Raw genomic sequence first — 26,805 nt, forward strand, 5'->3', positions numbered from 1 at the left:
CACGTGCAGACATCAGGACAACCAGACGCAGGAAGACAACCATTATCTTCCGCACCTGAAAGAGAGAGAGAGAGAGTGTGAGAGAGAGAGAGAGAGAGAGAGAGAGAGAGAGAGAGAGAGAGAGAGAGAGAGAGAGAGAGTGTGAGAGAGAGAGAGAGAGAGAGAGAGAGAGAGAGAGAGAGAGAGAGAGAGAGAGAGTCGGGTGAGAAATCAGAAAGCGACACAGAGAAAATGGAAAGAGATCAAAACAGGGACAGAAAAAAAGATCATTGCAGGGAGGAAAATGGAGGAGAATAAGAAAGAATGAAAGAAGGGAGCTCGGAAAAAATAAAAGGTGAAAAGAGATAAAGCTTGAACTTTAGGTGAAGCACTGCACTCAGCACTTTTAGAGAGTATTTTAGAATCCCAATCAAGCTTTTCAACTGGTTCAGGACCTGAAGGGATGTCAAAGTCATTCGTGGAAAAAATGGAAATCTGATGTTGACAAAGCAAAAACTTTAAAAAGTCAAGTTGATAATAAATAATATGAAAGGTTGGCCATCGCCAGCCAGTCTCTTCTGCCTCGTTTAGTCCTGATATGTAAAACAATCTGCATGTATGTTTGTGGGATGTTGTTTAGATGTCATTATAATATATTATGTTTCCTCCTTCTTTTTTTTTTTTTATAACCAATATTAAGTCTATTGCATTGCATACACATCAGCACATTAAAATCAGGCCCCATTTACATGAAGTTTCAAGTGAAATGCATCTTTTGTACCATGGAAGCCATTTTCTAAAAGTTCAGTGGCAGCGAGCTCCGTTGTCGTGTGAATGGATTCCCTAAACGCAATAAACGCTTCTTCACTTTCCCTTTTAATTGATTTTGTCATGCAATTTTCTAAATTGTTTGGATTAAAAGCTCAGCTGTTACCTAATATGTAAATCCAAGACATTTACAATTAAAACTAAATATTCGAAAAAAAAAACTGAATATATACAATATATTGAATAACGCAAGTACATTTTTCAACAAATTTACTTGCATTTTAGATTATTACACATAAACAGAAAGAAATTAGCTGATTTGGTGAATTTTATCTTTCAAGTAATGTCAGAATTTTTAACTGGAGGTCATAATTATCGCTGTTAGAACTAGAACTACACTCGGTAGAGCGCAGACCTTCACCAACGTCACATTTGTTTGTGGAACCGAGTTAGCATGATAGCATGATAGCTGTTAGCTCATACCAATGCTAACAAGGTAGCTCAGGAGCTACATCACTGTGAAACACTGAGCAGGGAGTGTCTCCATGGCAACAGACGCTGATCTCCTTTGATCGCCTCCATGAGGCCATTAACTTCCAAAATATACTCGATTGATCTTCGGATGATGACAAATCATCCCTGAAAAGTTCATTTGGGTGAGTAGTATTTGTAAAAAGTTGGTAAAATACATACATACATAGTACATGCATACATACGTACATACCAATAAATTAATAGATACAGGCAGATTAAACCTTCTTGGCCAACTTTGTTGGTCGCCCAACTTTCATTGGCAAAGGTAGTAAATAAGTAAGTAAATAAGTGAATGAGTGAATAAATAAATAAATAAATAAATAAATAAATAAATAAATAAATAAATAAATAAATGAATAGATAAATAAATAAATAAGTGATGAAAATATAAACTATTTGAGGAAAATATAAATATTTGACATGTACCTGCATATACAATTTTTGTAAGAGAAAAATAAAACAATTCATCTGTGAGTTTTAAAATGGTTAAAACCAAACAATTACAAACCTGTTGCAGATCATATTAATATTGTTTTTGTTAACAAGAGTCATAAACGAACATGTTTCCGTCATCCTGTCAAAGAAATGTGGTTACAAGATCGTAAGCAGTCGTGATTCGGCATCAAAGTCGAGGATATGCTGCTTCCCTCCACACGTACACAGAAACTGTTGGTGGGGACAAAGAAACATCTGAGTGATTGTAATCATGTGAACACTCAGAGATAAGCAGGATCAGAGAGGAGAGGAGGGTGTTGTTCTTGGCTTATAACGGCTTCAATTTCCTTGAGTGACACGCAGGCTCACACACACGCCTTTAATCTGGCGGCGCAGTATGTAAATAGTTGAACTGTGGTCCCAAATGTAAAACAAGCCGAGCTAAAGCCCATAATGAGGGATAATGAAGCCTGGACATGAAGCCAATCATAACACCACTGCAGTTTCTGTGTGTGCTGCAGAGAACGGGGGAAGCCTGAACACTTTGTTGTGTACTTGTGTTCACGTTTCAATGAGCCTGGGACTGATTTAATGTCGCAGTATTCCTGCATGCTCACACCGAGTTACAAGTTTCCTTCTCACTCTTATTGGCTGTTTTCACTTTGGAGTTTTCTAATTGCACTAATTTCTAACTGTCAAGTAAATTAGCACTTAGGTGTCCGTGTGTGTGTGTGTGTGTGTGTGTGTGTGTGTGTGTGTGTGTGTGTGTGTGTGTGTGTGTGTGTGTGTGTGTCCGCTGGGAGGTGTAGCTGTGGGCTGACTCACTCCACAGTTGGCTGATTGAACCAACATCTAAATGTGTGCTAAATATCTTCTCACAAATTCAATTAACTTTACCTTTCCCCCAGCGGCCTCTCGACACCTTAACAGCCATTTCACTCCACTATAAATAGAGTGGACACGGGGCCACGGCTGGATGTGTGAGTCTTGGAGTGAGAGACTCCCTTTGCTGCACATTTGCTTTTTGTCTTTCTTTGTTTTTTTTAAATTAATGCAAAGTTATGATGAGACAATGTTAGCAGCAGAGAGGATTCACACTAGAATGCTAGTTATGTTATGTTAATATGTAATATAAAAAACAATTCTATTGTGCGCTCAAAATATAGATTTTGATGTTTGCAACTATCCACATAAACACACTATCACTGCGTTTTTCACTGGGTTTTGTTATTCGCTCTCTCTGCTCTGCAGCTGCTACGTCTTTCTCGCTCAACATGGAAACTGCCTTCACGTTCACTCGACTGGTCACAGAACAACAAACAAGCCCAAAAAAACAGCCAATCACAGACTTGCACAGGGTCGTTCTGATTGGCTGATTCTATCCAATCTCAGGTTACTATTTCGGCCGCCTCTTAGAAGCACTATTAAAGACAATACTTAAATCAAAGAATTTTTCAGTTTATACCGGATTACGACACATTTAATTTCTTACTTTTATTTAATTCAATAGTAAAAATACTCAACAAAAATGTGTATTTATAACTTATTTTTCCTTAAAGAAGCATAATTAAAAGAGTAAGGGTGGGCCACATAAAAAAATCTGCTCCATTATTGAGGGCCGAGTCTTAAATTGACTTCAGTTTGAAATGAAAATTATCTCCTGATAGAATTTTTTATTATTTTTTTCAACGATTTTAATGAGCTACTGTTACTCTGTGTCACCTTTTCTCTTACTCAGTCTTTGTCTGGAATTTATGGTTACATTTTTCTAAATTTTGAGTTCAGTAAAAAAGTAAATAAAAAGTAATTTTTCATTAACATTTATTTCCCCCCATTGTCATACTGTCATTGTTTGGTATAAATTGTTAGCTCTGCTAGCCAAGATGTCAGACATGATCAATGATGTAATAATGAACAATACCATGAAAAATGTGACCATTTAAATTTATTAGCGTTAATAATAACAGTATTTTTTTTGTGTGATTCAGGTTTCCCCAGTGTCACACTGAGGGCCTTATGATGCCCAGGTTTAATTTAGTGGGTAAAAAGTCATATTATGTTGTGTTATGTGAAGGATTTTGTGAATGAATGAGCAAATCTTGAAGAGCCTCAAACTTTCTTTTTTTTTAATAAAAAAAAAGGGATTTTGAGTTAAAGGTCAAAACAGTTAAGGTTTTGCACTAAATGATAGTTTTAAATTCTGTTGCAAAATGTGTATTTTAATGGAAATCAATAGTTTGATGATGGGAAAAGGCATCCCCCAGATGATGTTCACATTTAATGTACTTTTACGTAACATCTTTTCTCAAGATGCTGCAATGGCTTTTAAAACATCTGAAGTGAAATTCACAAAAAAACTCACAAGCGGTCCTTCTGCACTTTTATTTCCATGATTTCTTGTTGAAGGAATTGTTGTCACCAACTCTTCAATTCTGGGAGTCAGTGCTGCTTCACGACATCTCATTGCAGCCTCAGTGAAAGTTCACATGTTTTCTGTTATTTGTAAACTTTGAAAAGTCACCCTGCAGAGCATCCCTGATTTAATATTTATTATTTATTTAACAGTTAGACTTAACTCTGCATTAGAGGGACTCTGTTTAATGAAATTATAGATTTTAAAGTTATAAAACACACATTTTCCATGACTGATTTCCATTAAATCCATGACTAATAGTTTGGATCAGAACGACAGTAATCCGATTATGTGCATTGGTGTCTGTCATTCTGTGTTAGATTTACTGAACCTGTGTGTGCATGTGTGTGTGTGTGTGTGTGTGTGTGTGTGTGTGTGTGTGTGTGTGTGTGTGTGTGTGTGTGTGTGTGTGTGTGTGTGTGTGTGTGTGTGTGACAGCTAAAAACATGTTCTTGAGTTAAGAATCTCTGTCTCATGAGGTTTTCCTATAAAAACTAATTGAACTTAGAAAAGTGAGGCTGCTGCAGATGAAAAGGACTGTAAACACAGAATAAACAATATTAAGACAAATGTATCTGATTCATCACTGGAGGAAGAATTTATGATAAAACAAAGTCATTATCTTTGCTCTCATGAACCAACTCCATCTTCCCCCAAAGACTTCATGTTGGCCATTATTAGCACAAAGAGCCTTACTAGGAATGGTAAATGTACTTTCAAATGGCTCCGTGTCGTTATCTGCACAGGGCAGGTGGTGGCTGACTGACACATGTCATTTGCTCCATGTTGGAAGCTGCAGCCGTGTTGTTATCCCGACGCTCTGGTAAACAGCGGCTGCATCGTCTGTGTGGCTCCGTAAACGGAAACGAAGACTGAGAATTATGGCGCTAATTCTCTTTTATAGTAATGCTTTACGCGTGAATGTTGTTATTTCCAATTATGTTTAATGGTGCCGAGGAGGAAACAAAAACAAACACTTAGCCTACAGTAACGGCGGAGATGCAGAGAGACGCAGGAGGCTCACCGTCGCACACGAAGTCAGGCGTTGCCACGTCCTGGATGGGAATCTCTTTCAGGAAGGCCGGCTTCTGACAGCGAGGGTTTCCACTGACCACCCGCGTCTTCTTCAGCCACTGACCCAGCCAGGCCAAGTGACAGTCGCACAAGTACGGGTTGGAGAGGAGGTTACTGTGGAAATAATGAGGAAGACTTGAATCAGTGGGATAAAAAAGAAAAAAATATGGCACCATCTTGTGAATGTGGCAGTAGAATATCCATTGTCACCACATAATTAACCCCCTCAAGGCAAAATGACGTCAGTGAAATATGTTTCCTTGCTTTAGTTACCGTAAAATCACTTAACAGCCAAAACATTATGACTCTGATATTTTGGATCTCCACTCTTGTCGCCGAAAACTCATGTTTATGTGCATACCCAGCTAAGACGCCGTCAGTGAGTACTGTTGCCATGAAAGTGTGGCCATGGTCAATGCTGAGGTAGGAGCCATGTGTCAAAATAACATCCACATGGCTGGCAGGATCCAAAACATGGCCAAGGCACTGCATGGCTCCAACGGCTTTTCAAATAATGCCACATGTTTTCTACAAGCTACACACACATACACCACAAACTGTGTATGAATTTCTGCTGCAGTTTGAGCTGCTGTATATCATCCGTTGGACTGGACCACACAGACCAGCCTCTCCCTCCCTCTCCCTCTCTCTCTCTCTGCCCCCCCCCCCCCCCCCCCATTCACTGCTTTACCCTCATTGGGCCACTTGATTTCAATCCTGACCCTTGCAGACCCGAGACACAGGCATGGTGTTCAGTATTCTGACCCATTTGTGATCAAACTTGGCTAAATTCTTACCTTTGTCTTATTTTATGAATCTGACTTCAAATTTGAGGACAAAATGTTCACTTGCTGCTTTACATATTTGATATAAAATAGACACCCAGTGGTATTTACTTAATGTATGTCAAAGTCATAATGTTCTGGCTGAACATGCTCATGCTACACACTGACATACAAATGGGAATAGATGAAGTCCTGTCAATGTGACCTGAAAGGAGACAAATAACTCTATTAGCTCATTAAATTTGGATTAAATTCAGTATGATTATAATACTAGAAATATGTTGTGCAACACAAGCCGCAGAGAGACAGACACATCTGTTTCAGTCTCACACTTGAATAAATTCAGATGCTAGACAAAAGCAGACAGGGAAGAATTGGGGAGGCAGGGCGAAGAGAAAAAGGTTACTGCTTATTTTTATTCATTTTGTGAAGTATGACGAGAACTTGAGAGAGAAAAGTGGCAAAAAGAAAAGAGAAAAGGTTATCAGCTGGTTTTATTCATTTTTGATCACCTCTCGCCTGCTGTTGCTTTTGTAACACTGCTCATGTAATATTTATGCTGAGCCATATTTAAACTGAAAAGGACAGAGAGGAGGCATCGGGGGCAGACACACCAGACGGGAGGTTTACTTTAGTTAAAGCTGCTCCAGGCGGCACACTGACGCTGGAAATCGACAAACTGTCAAGAGTGATAGGCAATTTTTCTGTTAACATGATGGAGATTCATTTTACATTAAATCTTATATTACAGCGCAGCCATATCTAAATACTAGCTATCTTAAATTTGTGGATATCAGCGTATGTCTTTTAAATTTTTTTTACAATTTCTGTTTAGAAAGGCACATTGTAGTAAACTTCTTCATTTTATGAACATACTACATATACTATCAGTTCTCTTTAGGCACATGTGGCCTGAACGGGCCTGATCTACAAAAGGTTTCACACATGCAGCAGAGAACAATGGGCTCTAAACATTTACAATGGGAGAACACGGACATTCTAGTGGACAGACCACCAGGTTGGATTGATATTACAGTGACTGTCAAAATGAAAGTACCAAGTCCCAGGAGAATATGGACCGGGAGTCATGACACCACGGTGGAAACACTGTTCTGATTGGCTCTTCTGAGCATGTGCAGAAGAACTACTTACTAGCATTTATGCCGTCTACATGGAGACGCATTTTCAAAAAGTTCCACCTTGGGAACCATTTCCCAAAAGATGCGTTTTCAGTAGCTTTGAGAACCGTTGTCGGGTAAACAGACACTGAACACAAACGTTTTTCATTTTCACCTGGAAACGTCACGTATATGAGGCCTAAATCACTCCAGGGTGAATCTAAGCAAATGAACAGGAAAGCTATAGAATTTCCAGCAGATTGTTCGTTTCAGTCCAAAGCATACAAAAACCCTCATTTGATTTGACCTTTTGAAACATGATGCCACTCATGGCCTTTTTTCCTTCTCAAACACCAGCAAAACGTACATAAAGTGAAAGCACAATCTGTTCACAGGAGCGTGCAACACTTTATGAATGAGCTTAGAAAATCAGATACTTCATATTTAAATCCACAGTAGTGACGATTACTGACAGAAAATGTTTTTCATGCATATCTTATGGTTAATTTCTTTTTGTTTTTGGACTGTTGATTTTTACAAGGAGCATCACAACAAGTTGTCACAATATCTATGGTGGACATAACTAATTAAACTAAGACTTCAGCTGAAGTCACTACTGGGTGAAAATGAGTCTATGTTGCTCGGTGTTGTGGACTGTTGTGTCTCGCTCTTTCCATGCCTGAACCAACAAATGTTGCTCCGGTATTAATGGTGATCCACCACAGATTATTTACTCATTTCCTCGCAATGAACTGATCCCACTATATGGCATCCAAACCTAAGCTAAATCCCTTCCTTCCTCTTTGACGTGTTAATCTCTTAATTAAATGGACAAACTCTCCTGGGATACGAAGGACTAATAATAGACACACACATGAGGAAAAGTACAAGAGAAAGAAAATGAGGGACATCGAGGAGAAATGCAGCCTATGAAATAAAAACGATCCATCTTTCTTTAACGTGAGACAGCAAGCAGGTGTTACAATACAAAATCAAGTGTTAGTACAAAGGCAAAGTACAGCTGAAAAAAAAAGAATAATGAAAGGTGACAAGAAACAAAGAAGAGGGAAATGTAATGTATCTTTCCATTTCTGTAGTGATAATCACCAACAGCCCCACTGAGCAAACTTTACGCAACAATGCCTCTCGTCTATCCGCTCTACATTTTCCTTCCTTTGTCTCCCGCCTTTCCTCCCAACAGACTCAGGGAGAAACTCGAATTGAAGATGACAGATACACAGTAGGAGAGAGAGCAAGAACAAAAGGCCGAACGAGGGGAAGAAGCAGGGAGAGGAAGAAAGAGCAGCAATGACGTGAGGACACCTTTTTTTAATGTGGCTTGTTTGTTTTTGAGAGAATTAACTTGTAATGTTTGATGAAGCTGATGAAACACCCACGCGACATGTGTACATGTATGTTTCAATGCCTTTACACCACATCTATCAATTGCAAACATGTCTTCACCCAAAACATCTATTAATGTCTTTTATTTAGTCTGACATGAGTCTCTGAAACTGTTTTTGTCCTCACCAGAAAAAAACCACCAAGCACATCTGCACACACACTCTTCTACATTAAGTTCCAATAAAAAGCATGTAATATTTCACACTCACTGAAATAGATAGCACTTTCTAGAAATTCATCTGAGCACAACAAATTTTAGTTTGATTGAAGTTATTCTAAAATGGATAGATAAAAAATGAGACTGAAGCTCCTTGACAAAGGCCATGTATGGTGCATAGGACCTGGTGAATAGTGACTAAATTACATCAATAAAGCAAACTTCAGAGCCTTTGAGCTACCGCTAAATATAAATTTATTTTTATTATACTTTACAGACCATGTTTTTTAGTCAATTGGAGGATTTGGGAAGGTCAGACCGTAAGATTTCAAAAGTTTATAAATAAGGACCAACCTCGTGTGTGTTCGTGCGTGCGTGTGTGTGTGTGTGTATACTGCATGTACAATGACTCCCACAATAAGATTTACAGAGTAATGAAAGAGAGACCAATGTGTCATAACATACGGTCAGACTGTGATACATGTCGAGCAACAGTAACATATAAAAGAGAAAAAAATAAAACCAAAAACCAGTGAAAGTGCGGCAGAAAGATGGAGGTATGCACACGGGTGAAGCTCACATGGTGGACAGGGAGTGCAGGGTGGAGAAGGCTCCCGGGGCGATGCTGGAGATCCTATTGTCGTACAGCGACAGTAACCTCACCGAGCTCAGACCCGTGAACGTGCTGTTGTCGATGCAGCTGATCTGGTTGCTTCTCAACATGCTGAAACACAAACAGGGACCATTTGCACTTTTCCACAAAACCACAGCATCAAAGTTTTATATCTATGATTTAAAATCATAAAATAATCTATGAACAATGCTCAGTTTTCTAGATGCGCTGTGTCGACAGTACAAGGATGCAAAAACCCAACCTGAAGATAAAAGTAAAGTCACAGCGACAGACTCTGGAATATGACATTAGCTTTGGACACAAGTCATGTGGGAGCAGGCTAACTCAGTTAGTTAGCATTAGCAATATCTGGAACAGGCTAACCTGGTTAGCGAGGCTATTACTGAAGCAGGGAGCCTCTTAACATAATACAGAGACCGCCATGATGCCATTACAGAGTCATTAGGCAGCATATATGTACATGATAGCATTAGACAGTCATTACTGAGCATGCAGACAACATCGTACACTATCCTGTAACCTCTAATTGGACACTAGCCAGCCTCTTTAGAACGGGAGTCCAAATTTAGAGGATCAACAATATGCTCTTATTCGCCTTGATTTCAGGGTGAGTGGGTAAACAAGCCTTCTCCTTAAAAAAGTCTGTCTGTGGCCCCACTGTGCAGAGACTCTCAAACAGGAAACGCAACAGAGAAAATCTTTAAAGTCAAGAACAACGTGCTTTGTTGTCAAAGTTTAAAAGCTCTTATTAAAGTGGCAACGTAGAGAACAAAGGGGACGCATAATGGCCCAATAGAAATTTGTGGTCATCATGTGGCTCGACGACATGATTCAGAGAAATACACACACATGCATTTATGTGAAATCCACTCACAGAGTTTTCAGGCCACTGAGGCCTTTGAACATGCGTCCCTGCAGGCCGGTGAGCTTGTTCCCCGTCAGCAGCAACTCCAAAACTCCTCCTGCGCCATCGAAGGCGCCTTCACGGATGTCCCTCAGTTTGTTGTTGCTCAGGTTGCTGCAGGAATGAGAAACAAAAGACCTTAAATCTAGACCTGAGTTTTCAAATGAACAAAGCTCCTGTGATCTGCATGTTAGGTGTGGCAAATGTTTTACACCGGATCCTCCTGACCATGCATGATGCAACCCTCAGCATTCGTGTGGGCTTCATAACAAGCACCACAAATAGACTGAAAGTATCCCTCCAATGGTAAATACTCGAGGGCTTTACTGCAGATTCATGTGGGAAGTGGGATTCAGTTAGAAAATTGCTTTGCTAACATAATCCATACTGAAATTTGTGAAATAATTGTTTAACAAAGAAATTAGGTTAATCACATGTTGTATTTTTCAATACAAACAGCAGACAGAGGTTTCAGACATTTTACTGTATTTAAGAGGGAAGATATTACTAGAAACAAGAAAACATATTATTGAAAGTTCCCTTTTTTTCTGGAAATGTTTTTTTTTTACTTCATGAGTAGTTTTTTTTTTTACTTCATGTTAACACAACAACATTTCAAAGTGAAACCAGTAAACTTTTGCTGCATTTCCACTTTTTTGAAATCTTTGAAAATGTTTTTTACGATGAAACATCCTCAAAATCAGTCTTCATCTTTGTGGTAAGAGAAAACATACAACTTCTACTTAGAGTACTTTACATGCATCCTACAGCTGTGATCAAACGTTTACCTGCACATGTGGCTGTGGATTCACCACAATAACAATCATGGGTGATGCTAACGCTGCTCAATCTTTAGAGTTTGTCATCACTTCCCCAAATAAAGCACAAGTTTATTAGTTCATTAAGTGATGGAGACGTATTTGTGACATCTCCCACATACGATGAAGAAGGACCCCGAAAAGGAAGTTGAACGTTTTTATCATGCTGTGATCTTGTGCAGGATTTTGTTGTTGCATAAAAAAACAGAGCACCAACTAGTGGTCAGGGAAACAAACTGCAGAATTTTCAATGTGTGCATGAAATCGCTGAGTTGTGTTTAGTCCTCATTGGACTAAAACGAAGGTAAACCTTGTGAGTTGTCTTGTTTTCTGAGTTTCACAAATCTTCCCCACAAATTCTTACTTGCATGTGTTCCTTTAAATCCCAGCACAAGCAGGATTGGATTTGAAGTTCTTCACAAAAATCAACAAAAAGATAAGACAAGGGCTCGTGCAAATGCATGTGCTTATTAGTCCAACTCATAGATCACCTTCCACATTTAATTGCAGTAATCAATCATGTCCCTTCAACTAATAAATGTTAACTCTTCTGTCTTTCATCATAATATCCTTGTCTCATATAATCATAGATTTTTCGATAGCGGCGTCCGCTTAAAAAAAGAAAAAGAAAATAATTCACAAAGGACACTGCAGACACACACACAACCACAAAAGTAAATGAGACAAGTGGTCACAACAAATAAGAATGATCACTATCTCTCTTTCCTCCGCACACATTGAGTAAAATGAAAGAGAAAGAGTGTCGGGCCACAGGGACAATAACTGGAGATGATAGCCATCACAACTTCTGTAGCCTTCATTCATGGATAGTTTTGTGTTTCCTCTTATCACATTCATAAAGGATGAGAGGGAGGGAGAACAGAAGAGGCAAGCGGATGAAGAAAAGGGGGGGAAAGAAGGAAAAGAATCAAGGCAAGCTTGAATAGCTGATGCAAGGAGGAGAAAAAGGTGAAAGTGAGGGAGGTGTATGGAGAAGACGGAGGAGAAGGATGGAATTAAGGGGAGGAAAATGGAAATGAGTGCCGGCCAATCTATATCGTCAGTGACACTGCTAGATGGTTAGCAATTTCCTCTTCAATAAATCAACTGCTGGTCTCTTTCTGTAACACACGCACACGCACACACACACACACACACACACACACACACACACACACACACACACACACACACACACACACACACACACACACACACACACACACACACACACACACACACACACACACACACACACACACACACACACACACACACACACACACACACACACACACACACACAGAGAAGTAGGTTGTAGATAAGGCCTGACTGTAAATCTGAACTGAAGGCCCATCTTCTATTTCCATTTAATATTTGCTTCCTCCATACCTCCATCCCTCCCTTCCCATCATTCCATCTAGTGTCTCTCCTTCCTCCTGCCTGACTTCAGTCACCCGACTGGATCCTGAATCTTCTTCCATTGTCACTGCATCAAAATCTTCTCCATTATTTTATTTTCCTTCCTTATCGCTAAAAATATTTTTGTTTTCTCATTTAATTTTTTCTCCTTCTTTCTTCTCACTCCATCTTTTCTCTGCAGGAATAAAGTATTTGTACTCCATTGCTGTTCTTATACTCTTCAGGTATTTCAGGTATTTGCTACCTTGAGTATTTTGTTTTCATTTCCATATTTGAAGAAAATACCTGTTAATCCTCCTTTAATCTTCAGACTTGCTTGTTCTTTGTTTCAAGGTCAATGAAGGTGATTCAGTGTTACAGTGAAAGGATCACAGCAGGCGATGGTAACATTTATCCATGCAGAAGGTGATACACTTACAGTTTTTTCCGTTTGCCACAACACAATTTTGCAAACTAGGCTGGTTTTATCAAAATACACACCAAACTGCAAAATACCTCATATATACTGCAAAAGGAAGCACTGCAACCAAAACTACATACAGAACAAACTTCTCTATCAAGTGCCACACATGATTTTGATTTTTGTTCCAACAACTACACATTGTTAGGCTTAATGTAAAGCATTCTCATCTTTAGTATTCTTTGCCATAATACTTATATAGTAGTTATACTTGTATAATAGTTCAAATTGTATATTATTCTTCAGACTGTTCACATGCACAGAATTACTTGCAGATAAATGCTGTTGATACATTTATTTTTTTAGATTTTCCACCGAACCAGCCAGTGATACCTTCCACCGCCATGCTGAAAATCAGTCATTATGGTGTTTTCCAAAACACTGGCAAACCATGTTTCACGTAGTGTACTGCAGTCAATATTGTACTTATATCCACATATGCTTATCTGAGCTCTTTGTTTCTTTCAGAGATTCTCTCAAAAGTCACATTATAAAGCAGTTTTATTCTCATTTGGTTTTACTTGAGAATGAGAGCCAATGTGGACAGACTGACTTGTTGAATGTTGTTGATCATGGTGTTGTCTTAGATGATGTGTCTTTCAATTCCTTGTAATCTGATTTCATTATTTTCCAAAACCAAATTTAGAATTGAGGTGTTTCGCCAGGTTTCACATATCTTTGCCAATTAGCTCATGTAGTGTCATTTTAAATGTCAGTGTTTTGAAACGGCAAACATGTGACTTTTTGTCAGATTCTTGTGTTTTATGTAAAGAACCGCGTTCAGTGCATTTACAAAGTGCCATTTTGAATTGCAAAATATGTGTAAAGCAGAAAATGTGTGTCATTTTAAATAATTGTGTGTGTGTCATCTTAGTGTGTAACAATTGGAAAAAACTGTAAGAGGGTTCGAGTTTCACCAATAATGGGTAAATGTGAAGATAAAAATCCTCCGAAAACAAAGGTTTTGCATGGAATTAAGTGTTTTATTTAAGGTCCAGATGGAATATAATGAGTTTTTTATATTTAGAAGAAAATGGGACACAAGTTGAGTCAAGATGTTTTGCTGTAGTGCTCAAGAGTGCTCTTGGTTTCAAAACTACAATTTCAAAGTCCTGGTCTTGACTCGGTCTGGTTTAGTGATCTTGACTACAAGAGCATTACTGCTGATTAAGTTGCTATAGCTACACTAACAAACAGCATTACCATAACAATAGCTGCAAACTTCTTTTTTTTTTACTTTTCCATTGATACAAATCCAAAGCTGTACTTTATTTTACTATCACTTAATTAAAAAAGCTGCTTTGTCAATTCTTTTCTTTTTCAACAGGTAATTGTCCTTTCCCCTGCTCTGTAACACACATATCAAACTGTAAACATTTGTAAATTGAAGTTCACCACCAGACCTGACAAAGCACTCTGTGTGATATGTCAACACTGATCCTCCTCATATAAACAGCATCCAAATCTTCTTTAGGTTAAAGAAACGTGCAAACAGGAAAGACATGAAGCCCTACTGTGACCCATAATATATAATGTAGTATACCTACATCTTTTTCAAGTTAGGCAACTTCTTAAAAGTTCCGGCGGCCTCCAGGACAGCAATGTCATTGTCGTTTAATCGCCTGCAGAGAGGGAGACAAGAGGAGTAAATTAGAGATTTATGGTTTCATGAAATAAATCTGTGGCAATTTAGGCCACACGGGTGGTGGAGAGAAGAGAAGAGAAGAGAAGAGAAGAGAAGAGAAGAGAAGAGAAGAGAAGAGAAGAGAAGAGAAGAGAAGAGAAGAGAAGAGAAGAGAAGAGAAGAAATTACTCTCATCAATGCAGTCATCAATATCCACACTGCTCTGAGCCGGGAGGAAAACAGTTTGAGAGATAGGAAGCCAGACATCTGCTTTATTGAGGTAATTTGTACTAAAAGGGTGCCGCTAAAAGGATCTTCTGTGTGCATGTCTATGTGCAGACCGAGTGAGATAAACCGGGAAAGAAAGTGAAGCTTCAGCTTCATGCTTTCTAATGAGGGACGAAGGGTTAAAAGACAGATTGAACTGAAAAATCTGCGTTGGTCGGGTGATGATATAACATTTACCTTAAAGGTAAAGAGAGCAGTTGGAATCTCTTTAAATCGTGATCCACGACTCTCGTTATCAACTAACGCTGTACAGTACATTTAAAAGAGCGCAAATCTCTTTGGATTGACTTTATACTGATTCAACACTCCCAAGGCCAGTGTCGAGGTCTTTTATGGCTATTGGAAGCAGTTGCTCAGGAAGACAGAAAGATGGACACATGAAAGAAAGAGAGCAGGCGATATATAAGCCTTCAGCTGAACCACCACCTCCCCTGATTTCCCCTGATAAGGCAGGTTACAGGGCACGACTGACAGCCCCAGAGTGTGTGTGTGTGGAAACCTACTGGTGTTTTTGAAGGAAAAAAAAAACAAAACAGGAGGCAGCGTGTCGAGAACAGCAGAAACTTTGATATGCCCTCTAACCAACCGTAAAGGGCAAAGTATACATCTTTGACACGGAGCACCCCGGGAAAGGAGGCAGAGGAAATCGAGAAGGAGCGAGGGATCCAAAGACTCACAGAGCAAACGCCCAAGACAGATGAATCTGAAGCTAATGGTCTGGAGGAAACTGGCATGATAAGTTCTGTGAAGCCACGGCTGAATTCAGCATGATACGACTAACATCCATTAGAAACCATCCTACAGCTGCTTCAACGCTGCAGCTTCTCCACATCACCACAACAACACCAGCTCCCCATCCTTCACCGACTTCTTAAAGCTGCCAGCCAATCAGACAACACTTCAATTCTGGATGTATTTCTACATTAACTTGTTGAATCTGTTATCGGGGGCCGTAAGTGAAACAAGGCTACAGATTTGAGCACAAAATGCTTTTCGTTGCAATTCTGGCACAAAAAGAATTTTGTCTAAAATTGTGTGAATGTTATCAAACCTGCACAGCTTATTGTTAATATTTCAAACTGCAATTGCTAACCCTTACATATGTTGAATTGGATGGTTCCAGCTTCTATTATTTAGTTCCCCACACACAAAAATTGTACACACATTAGGGCTGAAATGACTAATTTCTTTTATTATGAACTAAACTTTCCAATCAATATCAGCACAAATTGGCAACTGTCATTTTTGACAGCCAAAAGCTTTTTTTATCCAAATATATCTTGCTGACATTACTCAATGGTAAAAAAAAATGTTAATAAAGCAGTAGGGGAATAGTTTTGTGGACTAACTGTTTTACAGTGTAATTTATGTATAAATACATATTACAAAAGAAAAGTCTACTCAGTCCCGAATAAAGTTCTTATAATGCACTCACATAAAAAGTAATAAAGTAATTCTATTGTTGAAAGCGGACTTTTAGTTTCAGCATTGAAAATATTTAGGTTTAAAGCACATATCTCTTAAAAAACCTGCACAATCTCATAAATGATCCTTATTGTTATATAATGTGTGATAAACATGTGGTGAAAGGTTGATTCATTGTTTACATTCACTGTGTGTTCATGCTGTGCAAAATAAAGTATGATTCATTTACAAAAATCATGCAGTTCACTAATTAAAAAAACTAAATAGGTTGTAAGAGAAAGAGCTCTGTTATTTGGAAGAACGAATCTTAAAGCACAAATACGTTCACATCATCTGCATATGTGTTTGATTCATGACAAATCATATTGTGTCTGAAAAGAATCATTTTCTAATCATATGATTAAAGAATATTGGCTATATAATAAAGGAGCAACAGAAATGCTGACCAAAAGGTTTTAATTCAAATTACCATGGATGATCAATGTCATGGATGACGTAAATCACTGGACAAAACTATTTCTATAGCTCCAGTAACCTTTTTGTTGTGATTGTAAACGGTTGCCCTGCTGATGCCTCTCGGTCCTGCTCTCTGAGGCGGCTGATAACGTTATGATGTAACAGAAGGACCTAAATACACATGAGATTCCATTCCTGATATTGCAGTTTGCAGGTTGGTAGTTTATCTTCAGTAATTCGTTACTTTTACAAAAGTTATTAAGAGTTTAGCATGAAAATTTCACATATCTTGTGGGAGCGTTGGCACATTTGGACGATGAAGACTAAACTATCGCACACTGAACCTAAACTAATATAGACTTTTAGACAACTTATTAATTCTAAAAAAGTAGATTATGTGATTTCAATCGTACAGAATCCAAAACTCCAAATTAATTCCAGTAATGTGAGTATCCATTATTTGTTACTTGAATCTCCAATGATCCTAACTTCACACACTCTTTATAACCTTTTTCACAGTCCCATTATATTTTCCATCGCATATCTGCTTTTCCTTTGTCGTTTTCGCTGGAAAAAATGAACGATCCATTAGCCTATTCAGTATTCAAGTGTGAGACTCTTCGCCAGACATGATGATGGCTCCTGTGGGACTAGGAGGAAGATGGAAAAGACTGTTGGGGGGCATTTTAGTGTGGGAGCTAAAAATGAAAAGTGACATTCTTGATACTGCATCAAGCGAGGCAGAGAGGTAGAGATTGCATGTGAATTGCGTATTTGCATTTGTGCACAACTGTGAATATAAACAAGACCACATGCTTTATGATTGAAGGATGTTCATGCCCTTTAGGGTTGAGTGTGCCTATTCCCATTTGTGGGAATGGATGTTTTAGTGTGTGCATATGCCTGAGAAATTAAAGGAAAAGTGAAGTGACAGGCCTGTGACATGTGAAAGGGTGCGAGGAGTCCAACGCCATGTGCTTGGAAACATATGAAGCGGACTCACAGGTCGGTGGTGTGTTCGGGGATGTGTGGTGGAATCTTCATCAGCTTCAGATTGGAACAGTCGACCACTGTGCCCTCGCAGCGGCATTTCTCTGGACACACCAGATCCTGGAAACATTCCCCGCTGAGACGGCTGCGGTAGTCCTCCTGACCTGCAGGGGGCAGCAGAGGTGGAGGAGAGGAACCGAACAAAAAGTAGAGACAGTGGTGTGGAAACAAGAAAGAAAAATAAGGTGGAAAATGTCAAAGTTGAATGGCGAAGGTGTAGAAAATGAAGACAGAAACAAACAGAGGAGGTAAAGAGAAGAAGGGAAAACACAAGAGTTGTATTTTAACAAATGTAGACTGACATGTTTTAAAGGTGGACCTTTTTATGGTACAGAATATAATATTGAAATAGACAGAACCACACCAGAAGTCTTAATTCTGTTGCTGCACTGCTGTTTAAACAGTTTTCTGTATAAAAGTGTTTATAATTCCCTTCCAGACGCCACCTTGAGTGGGATTTGAACCTCAACCTTCCCGGCTGAGGTCCGCTGCTCTAACCCTCCGGACCACCACTGTCCCACACATTAATCCTCCTAAAACCTGCAAGCTCATTCCTGCTCTTTGTTGGAAGACGTGAGTCTGTGGATTCCAAGTCAAACATATTCATGCAAACTGACTGAGTATCACTGCAGCGGAGGACGACAGGCCGGGCTTTCCAGAGGCTAATAGTCCAAAAACATAAACAAATTGGCATGAAATGCAGAGTTTCTGTTTTAGGGTAACAAATACCAGACATCCTGTTACTGTGGTGGATCATTATGGGTTTAAGGTTGTCCATGAAACAAAAGAAAAAAAGGACACATGAATGAGCCTGCATTAGGTAACAATGAGAGGAAAAATACACACAAAAACATACATTTTTAATTAAGATGTTACTTTCACATCTACTGTATTTGTCTGCGTCTAACAAGGATATATTTTAGTTTTATTCACTTTGCATTTTTACACGTATGTATATAGACTTTTTTCCAAAACCTTTGCTTATATAGTTGCTTCAATGCTTTTATATACTCCTTAACATTGTAAATATACACATGATACTTACTGCTTATAACATATTCCATAAAAGTATATTCTTAGTGCAGTCTTACTCTTTGTTCTTTGTACTTATTCTATTCTAATTATTGTTACTATTACCTAAGATTATATATATATAAAGTCTGTTTGTCCGTCTGTATGAACACAACACATTATTGCAAGCAAAGAAAAGAAAATGACTACATAGTTTTATAATATGTGCCAGATCCAACTGTAACTGTTGCCAGAAGAAAAATTTAAAAATATAAACCTATTTTTGTTTTAGACATCGAGCAGACAGAAGATATCAAATGCAATTAGCGAGACGCAGCAAGCTGAGTTTGCAGTGTTTCCTGCAGCAGTGGCGCAATAGTGGCGATTGTGGGTGGGGGCGGGTGGGGTGGGTCAGTCGGGGGGGACAGGGGGGTCTGCATGGCGGCCACTGTAAATCCAATTACCACCCAGATATCCAGGAGGTTTTATGGAATCATCTTGTAGATAAATGTGTTTTAACCCTGGATGTTTTGCATTAAGAAGGTGAGCCAGAAACCACTCCTGCTATTTAGATATAATGTGAGCAGATATTATTTATGGCTGCGAGTCCTGCAGAGCAGACCTGGCTCACGTCAGGATGCAGGACTGCACTCCTCTTCATTTCCTCACAATTATTGTTTCCCGTTTCCTCTGGTTGCTCTCCTGTTTGCCTGAACCTTGTAGGATTTTTAGCTTGTCTAACTTTGGCAGAAACAACTTGTTTCTCCACCTTCAGACTCCTCTATTTCTATCTCACTTATTACACCTTGTCATCGTGAAAATGTTCATCGAGTGCTTGTATGCAGGGTGCAAAATGGGAAGAATGCAGATTGTGGGATGTTTTTGACATGGGAGGGAAAGTGTTATCAAACATAAGAGCAACGATTGAATAAGTGTCGCAACGTATTACAACTTTATGTTTTCAGAGACAAAGAAATGCATAAATGTTATGTAATGTGGGAAGAAAATGCAAGCTATGGTGCTGCACCTTCAGAATCGGCTCCAGTTGAAACCGTACAGTCAGAAGAGTGACATCACCACTGCTGCAGCTATAGCCACAAGGTGTTTTACGGTCTAACATCATGATTCATGCACACATTGTCTCAATAGCAGTCAATTTTATGGCTGTAAGAGATCAGGTGAACATGTCATATATGGTAAGGGTATGATTTACAATAAATACAAACACTTCAATATAAGAATTACATTTTCAACTTTGAATGCCACATTTGTCAAGTGTTAGAAAAAAACGGGAAAAAAAATCGAGTTGAATAATGAAGTCAAGATTTTGATAATCTGCTATAATGTAGAGGCATGGATGTGGAAATAGATTTAACCAGAAAGACAACGCTGCCAGTGGGCTACTTACTGTAAGTGTTGAAGGTTTTGCAACATTGCAAAGAAATATTAATAGTTTCTAAAGTAAACATCACAAGGTAAACGCAGCACCTTCTGTTTCAAAGATTATGTTCGAGATCAACTTCATGCTGGCAGTGATCCACATGACTACGGCCTGTCATATTGGGCTTTCATTCTACGTTGGTCTTGGTTGTGTGGCTGTTGTGCATCTATGTAAACATGCAAGCACAAGGGCGAAGCAAAGAAAAACTAGATCAGCTTAGTTAAATGAATCATCAAAATGCAAAGGAAAAAAAGTATTACACGTTGCACATGAAGAAAAGCAGCACACGAAATACGACTGGAGATTCAAAAAAGTCGGGACGACTCCAAGTTCTGTGTAATTTTCTGGAATTCTGAGTGAACTATTTCTTTGTGTGGTCTGACACAGATGCACCCTTTTTCTTTTTGTTCCATTAAGAAAGAAGTTCTAACAATTTGCACATATTTGATTACTCCAGTTCCATTCTCTGCAAGTGTCCCAACTTTTCTTGAATTGGGGTTGTATTGCACATTAGATTTTTAACTAATTCACAAGGAAGCAAATGCATTTAAAATGGTTTTGATCCAAACATGCACACGAGTTTTGGAGATTAAAAAAAAAAAAAAAAACAAGTAAAAAAATGACTGAAACAAACATTTTGTTGGTTTCCAGGTAAAACTAGCGACCCTGCCCAGGCTGCACAGGCTCATTTATTTCAACCACAATTCTGTCAGCTTCACACAGACACTGGAACAAATCGAGGTCGGGCACGTGACCCCCGGGTTTTTGTTCCGAGGCGCATGATTGGCTGAGGGAGGCAGGTAGGTAGGCGTGTGCCGGGCGGTCCCTGGCGCTTGACGGAACCATGTGATGTCACAGTAGGCGGGGCCACATGGTTAGATCAAGCACAAGAGACAGCTGCACGAACCAATCAGAATGCAGGATCCACACAGGAGGAAGGCGGGGCAACAGTGAGCTGCGCCAATCAGTCAGGGGAGGGCGGGGTCCATACAGAATAAGAGAGGCAACAGACAGCTGCAGTTCCACACAGGAAGGCGGGAGGGGGGCGGGGCCAGAGAACTGCCCACCAATAGCAAAAAATGTCCACAAAGGTCCAAAGAGGAAGAGGAGATGCAAGGAGAGGCAGCGTGGGACTGCAGAGAGGAGGAGCTGAAGCAGAGATGACAGCCAAACCCAGCTTTCTTATCGAGGCATTTCGATTACAGGTTGTTTTTTCAGTCAAACCCTTCTTCAATTTTAGTTTGAGAAAAACATTTTTTCCCAAACAGAGGGGGAGTAGAATTTCATACCACAAAATATTCAGCATTAAAAATGTAATAGAACAACTTCAGTGGGCTTCAAGGTCCTAATAAATAAAACACGCTTGATAAAATCTAATGCCTGAATATCATCAGTAAGTGGCCTGTGTTTACTCCATTCATTTTCAATGGGAAACACTTCAAATCAAATGGATTAAGATACTTATGAAAAAGAAAAAACACTATTAATATTCTGTTATTTTTCATAGCATGTTCTGAGTAGGTATTTAAACCTGAGCCTCACCTTAATCATAAAATAACATAATTTGCATGTGTTTCTATGCTGATGTGAGCTCTATGTGTAATTTTTGTATAATTTTAATAAAATCTCTAAATATGTGTATTTCCTAGTCAGATCAACTCAAGATTAAATTCATTCAACTCCTTATACTCTGGTATTAGTAAATGTGATTTAAAAAGACTGAATGTTTTATCTTCATCCACTGAATCCTTTTGAGTTTTATAATTTTATTTCTCATGTTTGAATATTCAAAGTTTAAGATTGTCTCAAGATGACTAGACTCTTGATGAGTCTGTTTTTTAATGTAATTTAAGACCTGCTGTATAAATAAAGTTATTATCGAGGCAGCTCTGAACTCGCATTGAACAATCCAATTCCAGCTGTGTCAAATCTTTAGGACGTTTTGCTTTCACACCTTGTCACAAATATAATAAACACTTTTATTAAATTTCTCAACTTTTGAATAAATGGATGGTGCATTGCATGTCGATGTGTCGACAGGAAAGTAGAGAGAAGCATAGCAGCTTCCTGTTCTGAGACCACAGTTTATATTGTCATGTGTTCTGAGTGTGTAGTTTAACAGATTCACAAAGAAGTAAAAATATACACCTGAAATTCACCTTGTCTTCATCACATGACACAAACCTCGCTGGTTTAAATTTATGAGACTGTAATTGATTTGGTAATTGATTATTATGTTTTTTTAGCCTGTTTGAACTTGTTCACAGACAACACACAACTTTGAATACCAAGTTTTGGTATTCAAAGTATATTATAATATATATATTATAATATATATATAATATATAATATTATATTTTAATCATGACTCTTTCTTGAATTTTCTGACTTTGTGGAAAAATAATTTCGTTTTTTTTCAATATTGATGCTTTTTAACAGTTGATAAAAATGATATTTCAGTCATAAAATCAGCTTTTAGTCAGTGTCACACTGGCTAAAATCACACTTACTACATGATCAAATATTCCTTAAGCACAAGTGCAATCATTTTAGTTTATAAATTCCCCAAACAAGACCAAAGCTCCTCCTACAGAACCTGTTCACTCATTAGTTCAGAGTTTTCTTTTACTGGCTCACTGTTGCAGTGACGAGATGTTTTATTCACTGTGAGTTTCATGTCTTACCTGTACACCTGAACTTCTTGCCTTTGACCTGGCTGATGCGCTTGTTGGCCAGCCTCCTGGGGTGGCTGCAGCGCGCCCCGCTGGTCTCGATGGGGTTGTCGAACAGGTAGTCCGCCAGCCACTTCAGGTGACAGTCGCACATGAAGGGATTCTGGGCCAGATGACTGGGACACGGCAGAGAAAAGTGGAGGGGCAGTTGACACAGATGTTTTTGGTTTCACATTGCAGCACCAAGTCCAAAATCCTCCTGATTCAACTTATTGCCAATTATTTTCTATAAACCACTGGTTTCCGACACATCTTTTCTTGGGAAAATCCTCTTACAGAAAGTGCTATATTTCATAATTCAGGTTCACAATGCTGTTCTGAAAGCAGATGGTCATAAAAACCTTGTGATCCTTGATCCTTGTGGGCACACACATGCAGAATTCACAAATACAAGCAAAAATATCTTATTATAAAGTTTTCAGACAAAAGTCATGCCAAGCAAGCTGTGCCAGCTGTTTGTTCCTGTTTTTTTTCATCACCTTATAGAACTTTTTAGTGAATCAGTACCCATAGAGTTGTCGTAAAACCCCTTGAATTCTTGTGGTACTTACAGAGTCTTGATGGCGCGCAGCGGCGCGAACAATCCTTTACTGATGGTCTGCAGCTTGTTGTCGTACAAGGACAGCAGGTTGAGGTTCTGCAGATCCTGGAAGGTGTTCACCCTCAAACAGTTGATTTTGTTGGCATTCAACAATCTGAAACATGCAGACAAAATGCATATTTATATTTCATTTGGGCTATTTATCAGTTTTCTTTCCTTTTGTTGTGCATGTCTGCGCTGAAGACAAAAAGATAAACACACATCCAGAAGATTTATTTTTCTCCAGAGACTCATATCTGAAGAAAAAGCACTGCTTTTCTCTTCTTTTCGGTTTTTCCACCACCTCTGGCAGCAGCCGCCCCTCCCTTCCCCACATATTCCTGATTATATTTCTTCTGGCCTTGACACATAAATCCGAAAATTGTGGTTTCGTCCTTTTTTCACTTTTTCATTTGTGGAGCAGGAGGGGGAACATCTACTGTTGGGTTTGTGAGCGTAATATCTGGTTTTGATGGGAGAGACAGATGGTGAGGAAAGGGGGTAAGAAAGCGAAAGTAAGGAGATGGGATGGAGGGGGGGTAATGAAGTGAGACAAGGAAGGGACAGGTGAAACTTTAATTTGGATTGACACAGATATACATTTAAGCGAAAGAGGCTGACAGACAAAATGGAGGCGAGAGGCCGCGGGAAATGAGAAATGTGATGGAGGGATTAAGTAAAATGACAGGAGAAGTTTCCACATCGACCCTTCTCCCCTCTGTGTCCTTTTCCTACCTGCACTTCATTAACTAATAAATCCAGCTTGTCAGGTTTCTCCCTGCACTTATACATTTCCTCTCCTCTTAGCTGGAGTCCATCTCATTCTCTACTTTTCTCTTTTGTTGTACTCTTTGTTACTATACTTCTCTCACAAATTCTCAAATGTCCTTTCTCCTTCCTTCTTTTTCCTTGCCTGACAGGTGACTAACTCAGTGCTGGTACAGCAGCCCGGCTTAATTGTCTGGAGTCCCTCTAACGAGCGTCTGTACCGGCCCAGCTGAGTCCGTATGCACATTTACACTCTTGCAGGTGATGAACACACACACACACACACACACACACACACACACACACACACACACACACACACACACACACACACACACACACACACACACACACACACACACACACACGTGCTGCTCTGCGACATATTCATGCCTCATTAGGCAGCTCACGGGGGGAACTAATTACTTGAAGCTGCACCAGTAAAACAAAGCAGCACAGAGAATATAAACAGCCGACCAGCAGCTCGACAAAGCAATAAACACATCTTTACCGCGGAGCATTGACATAGCGCTTGATTCCGCGGCGACAGAATCAAAATATTTCAGGATTCTGACACGAAACGGGAGAATCTCAGCAAACTCAGTGACTTTGTGGAGATAGTGTGTTCTGTTATTTAAAAAGACCTGAACCTTCTACATGCCGTTGCGTGGATTGCCAACACCCCGAGGCGGTGCCTTTACAGAACAGACCAGTGATGTGGCAAACCTCGGATATTAGCAGCATTTCATTCAGCCACTGCATGAAACAGTCACATTTGGACACCAACCGTCTTGAATCATCCTATTTAAGAAACGCACACTGAAGTATTAGCAAATACATTTGGTGTTTAATATGTTCTGATGAGATTTGAAAGAAACGCGTCTCCAGTTTGGATGGCTTTGTGTTAATGACGATGCGTCTCATCAATGGATTTCCAATCTGTTTCCCATGTATGTGCATATCCACAGCTGTCTTTCTCCGTGTACTTGTCGTTTTCCATCTTTCCATCTTCATCCATCCACCTATTAATTTATCTATCCATCCAACCCCTCCCACCCTTGCTCCCTCTCTCCCTCCGACTATGCGCCACGCATCCCAATGAGCCACCGAAGCCTGTAAAAGGTGTTTGTGCGTTAGATTCACTCATCTTCATTCTCTTTGCTCTACTTCACTTTACGATGGAAAAGCCCAGACCATTAGCTGCTCCTGCAGAAGACTGCGGCATTTGCAATGACCGTATGCCACGTACAGTATGTACGGAGTAGACGTAACAGGAACTGTTACTGCATTCTCAACCATCACTGCACTTTGAACACCGACCCATGAGGAACTATCCTGAAATAACAGTTGCTGTTTTTTTTTTTTTAATTATCTTATAGTCATCCCACCCTGTTGACACATGTGCCCATGCATGCAGATATGAACACACATGTATGTAATCAGGGACAGATGGACAGTTAATTAATGGCGATGGAGCACTAAAGTCGTTTCTGTGGTGCAACCGTAATAATTACTAGAATTTGGACCTCTGGTTGTGACTGAAGAGGTTAATGTGCGCTTTCTCATAAAATTGGAACAAACTGCTGAGGTAATGTTGAGTCACAACATTGGTCTTAGCTGTGATTACAACTTACAAGTGTATGTGGTTTGCTATTGCCAAATGATCAATTCACCACACTGGACAGTACTGACAAGAACGTGCAGGAGAGATCTAACTTATCCCATATTAGTTTGTATTTATTGGCTTCCTGATGGCAATTAAAGCTATTAAAAAACAGTCTACATGTGGTTGCCATTTCCCAGGAGAAACTAACGTTGATCATTTTAAATGTAAATGTTCAACAATAAGCTGTTTCCAGGGTTGTTTGGCCATTCATTAGCTGAAGCATGCACACAGGTAACCACAACAGAGCGGACAGACACTACTTACAGTAACTGCAGTGAAACCAGTCCATCAAATAACCCCTTGGGTAGTTCGGTGATCTTGTTGCCATAGAGCACCCTGCAAAGACAAAACAAAACAGCAACACTTACAGCGTTACAGCGTTTACACCTTCTGCTTTGTATGTGAACAGGTATGGATCTGGATGTGTGACGTACTCAAATACTGGAAGTCTTTCACTTCAACTGCACATTTTTGGACTCTTGAGGGAACCAAAGAACAGTGTTGCCACATTTACTTTGAAAAAGTAATCTGATTACTGATTACTAGTTACCCCTTTGAAAAGTAACTTAGTTACTTTACTGATTACTTGTTTTTTAAAGTAACAAAGTTAGATTACAAGTTACTTTTTTAATTGCTTTCAGCAGCTGCCGACAACACCCCCCAAAGTCTCAACATGAAAATGAAAAAACTCTGCCTGACCTCCTGCACCAGGGGTGTCAAACTCAGATCCTCGTGGGCCGCAGCCCTGCACGTTTTCAATGTCTCCCTCCCCTGAATGTCCTGATGGTTCATCACCACATTCAGCACAAAGCCAGATAACGAGCTGCTCATTGCAATCAGCTGTGTTGAAGCTGGGAGA

At 39.4% G+C, this 26,805-nt stretch overlaps 1 protein-coding gene across 1 annotated transcript in view; it reads right to left on the minus strand.

Annotated features, from left to right (window-relative positions):
* Window positions 1–26,805, minus strand: part of slit3 (slit homolog 3) — a gene marked incomplete at its 5' end in the record, with an annotated part of 96,987 nt that overhangs the window by 53,432 nt on the left and 16,750 nt on the right. Inside the window, 9 exons of the mRNA XM_080465538.1 lie at window positions 1–55; window positions 5,154–5,317; window positions 9,248–9,391; window positions 10,176–10,319; window positions 14,453–14,527; window positions 17,702–17,852; window positions 22,885–23,048; window positions 23,484–23,627; window positions 26,211–26,282. The exon at window positions 1–55 is cut by the window's left edge and continues 78 nt beyond it. Of these exons, the coding sequence (XP_080321664.1) occupies window positions 1–55; window positions 5,154–5,317; window positions 9,248–9,391; window positions 10,176–10,319; window positions 14,453–14,527; window positions 17,702–17,852; window positions 22,885–23,048; window positions 23,484–23,627; window positions 26,211–26,282 (1,113 nt within the window). The remainder of the gene's footprint in view (window positions 56–5,153; window positions 5,318–9,247; window positions 9,392–10,175; window positions 10,320–14,452; window positions 14,528–17,701; window positions 17,853–22,884; window positions 23,049–23,483; window positions 23,628–26,210; window positions 26,283–26,805) is intronic.

This window comes from Lipophrys pholis (genome assembly GCF_963383615.2).
Source record: "Lipophrys pholis genome assembly, chromosome: 6".
Classification (NCBI taxonomy): Eukaryota; Metazoa; Chordata; class Actinopteri; order Blenniiformes; family Blenniidae; genus Lipophrys; species Lipophrys pholis.